General features: G+C 34.1%; 1 protein-coding gene across 1 annotated transcript in view; it reads right to left on the reverse strand.

Annotated features, from left to right (window-relative positions):
• The window catches only part of LOC108690725 (rhythmically expressed gene 5 protein), a 9,993-nt gene extending 8,602 nt beyond the window's left edge, over positions 1-1,391 (reverse strand). The window contains exon 1 of the mRNA XM_018198160.1: positions 1,102-1,391. Within this exon, the coding sequence (XP_018053649.1) occupies positions 1,102-1,224 (123 nt within the window). The 5' untranslated portion in view covers positions 1,225-1,391. The remainder of the gene's footprint in view (positions 1-1,101) is intronic.
• Between the last annotated feature and the right edge of the window lie 795 nt (positions 1,392-2,186).

A 2,186-nucleotide genomic window follows, 5' to 3' on the forward strand; every position in this document is an offset into this window, starting at 1 on the left:
TCTAAAATATTTATCGAATTCATGTTAAATTTATAAATAAATATCCTAGTTTATTGATACATCATTGAGAAATTCGTGCAAGTACAATACAAATTTATTACTGCAATCGCAGCAACCGAATACGCCCATGTGATTCAGATGCAATTCAGATTCACTTGCATTGGATACACTCGATTGTTCGGTGAAAGTCCACTGAATAGTTGATATTACGAAGAGATATTTGCAACATCTCTCATTCGCGGTTTCATGGGAAACTATAAGTGAAAGAAGTTTAGCGGCTACAATTTTGAACATAAAAAACTTAGATGGACGGAAATTATGGCGATAAAAATAAATATTTTTGTGCTTATCTTTTTTTAAATAATTTGCAAAGAAGAGAGACGTTAAGAGTGTCTTCTTCGCCATACTAATACAAATGAGAACGCAATGTACTCTGACAGGAACAACGCTAAGTAATATCTTTCTTTTTTGTGTAAAATTTTATTCCAAAGGAAATAGAAATGCGTAAAAGTCTTTTTTTATTCACTATATAACTATAAATGTTTCTTGTATCTTTCATATTTTCACATATCTATCTATTTTTTTTATATTTCTGCATTCACAGAATCTATCACCGTAAATAATCAATAAATTCGTGAAACAGTTTGTGTTCACTTATTTTATACAAATATACTTTTACTTATTACACAAATTATATGTATTAAATTCATATAAATCGTAAATTATTTTTCATATTTGTCAAATAAAGATAGAAACAATTGAACAATTTCAAAGCAACGTTCATCAGTTAAAATAGTCAATGCATTCTAATAAAATTTTCTTGCTTGAAAAGTTTTTCGAACTTTTACTTTGAAAGTCTCAAATATTAAAAAAAAAAATCAGATATACAGCTTCATTAAAAAAATTTAAAAAATCAGATAACTTTAACAAAATTAGACTTAAAGCAATGCTTTAAAATGCTTTATTTAAAGCAATGCTTTAAAATGTTCAGAAACTTCACTTAAGGCAGAATTTAAAAAAAAAACCGATAAATCCCTTACGCCAAACTAATAGTATTAGCATGTAATTAACAGAATCGACAGAAGGATGATCTGTACTCACTTTCTCATCTCTCGAAAGAAATTCCCACATCGGTATCGCTGAGCCGGTGACTCGCATCATCACGCAGCATCCAAGTAGAATGCAGGTAGCAATCTTCATGATGGAAATCCCGCTGATCATCATTATGCTTGTTCTCCTTTTCCGCTTTCCGTCTGTTCTCAACGCGACACTCGCTTCACGCCAGCAGGTGCGATCACACGTGCAGTCACAGGTGCAATTGCCGCCGTCACGATAAACAATCAATCAAACAAGCTCAATCTCGTTCTCGTCACAGGATCGTGCTGCGATCGATCGTCTCGTGTATACTGAGTCTCTATCTCGTTTGCCGCTTCGTTTTATGTTGCCTCGCACATCCAGTGGCGACCACGCGTCTCTGAGTGCCCCCACTTTGTCCATCTATCCGGATTTTGTACATACGTCAATACGAGGAGCGGAGTCCACGGGATCCGGAACGTATTTACGCGCTCTAGGAAATCACGCTGACGCGACGCAAATATGCGGGAGTGCGAAAAAAAAAGAAGACATTCCTTAATTTCATTCGACGCGCCACACCGAAATTCCTGCGCAAGACAAGCACACTAAATTGAAGAAAGCTTGAGATTCTCTTTCGCGATGTAGGCTGATGGGATAAAATGGAGATTTATTGGTGTCGTAAATTGTCATTAGATATGCTGCTTCGCACGATTTAACGATTTGTAGGTACATTTTTTCTAACATTGCCAAAAAAAAAAAAAAAAATTTTCAACGAATACACAATTAATTTTTCATTGTTCCGCAAAGTTTTTACATGCTCAGAAATTAGAATAATGTCGAAAAACGTTTGCAAAGAACTGGTACAGCGTATGTAGTATTATTTAAAAGTTTACAAGCGTTTGTCGAGTCGAAGATCTCAAATGACATCCTGACTGGTTTTCAATCGAGAGAAGTCAAAGTCCTTTTAGAAGTGAGAAAAAATATATGGCGTGAGGAGAAAGAAATATGTATTAAAAAAAAGTAACGTTAATTTAGACGAAAATATATTGTACTAATATTTAAATAAGTTTTGCGGAGCTTAACGCGAAATCGTAAGTATATATATATATATA

This window comes from Atta colombica, unplaced genomic scaffold, assembly GCF_001594045.1.
Source record: "Atta colombica isolate Treedump-2 unplaced genomic scaffold, Acol1.0 scaffold35, whole genome shotgun sequence".
Lineage (NCBI taxonomy): Eukaryota > Metazoa > Arthropoda > Insecta > Hymenoptera > Formicidae > Atta > Atta colombica.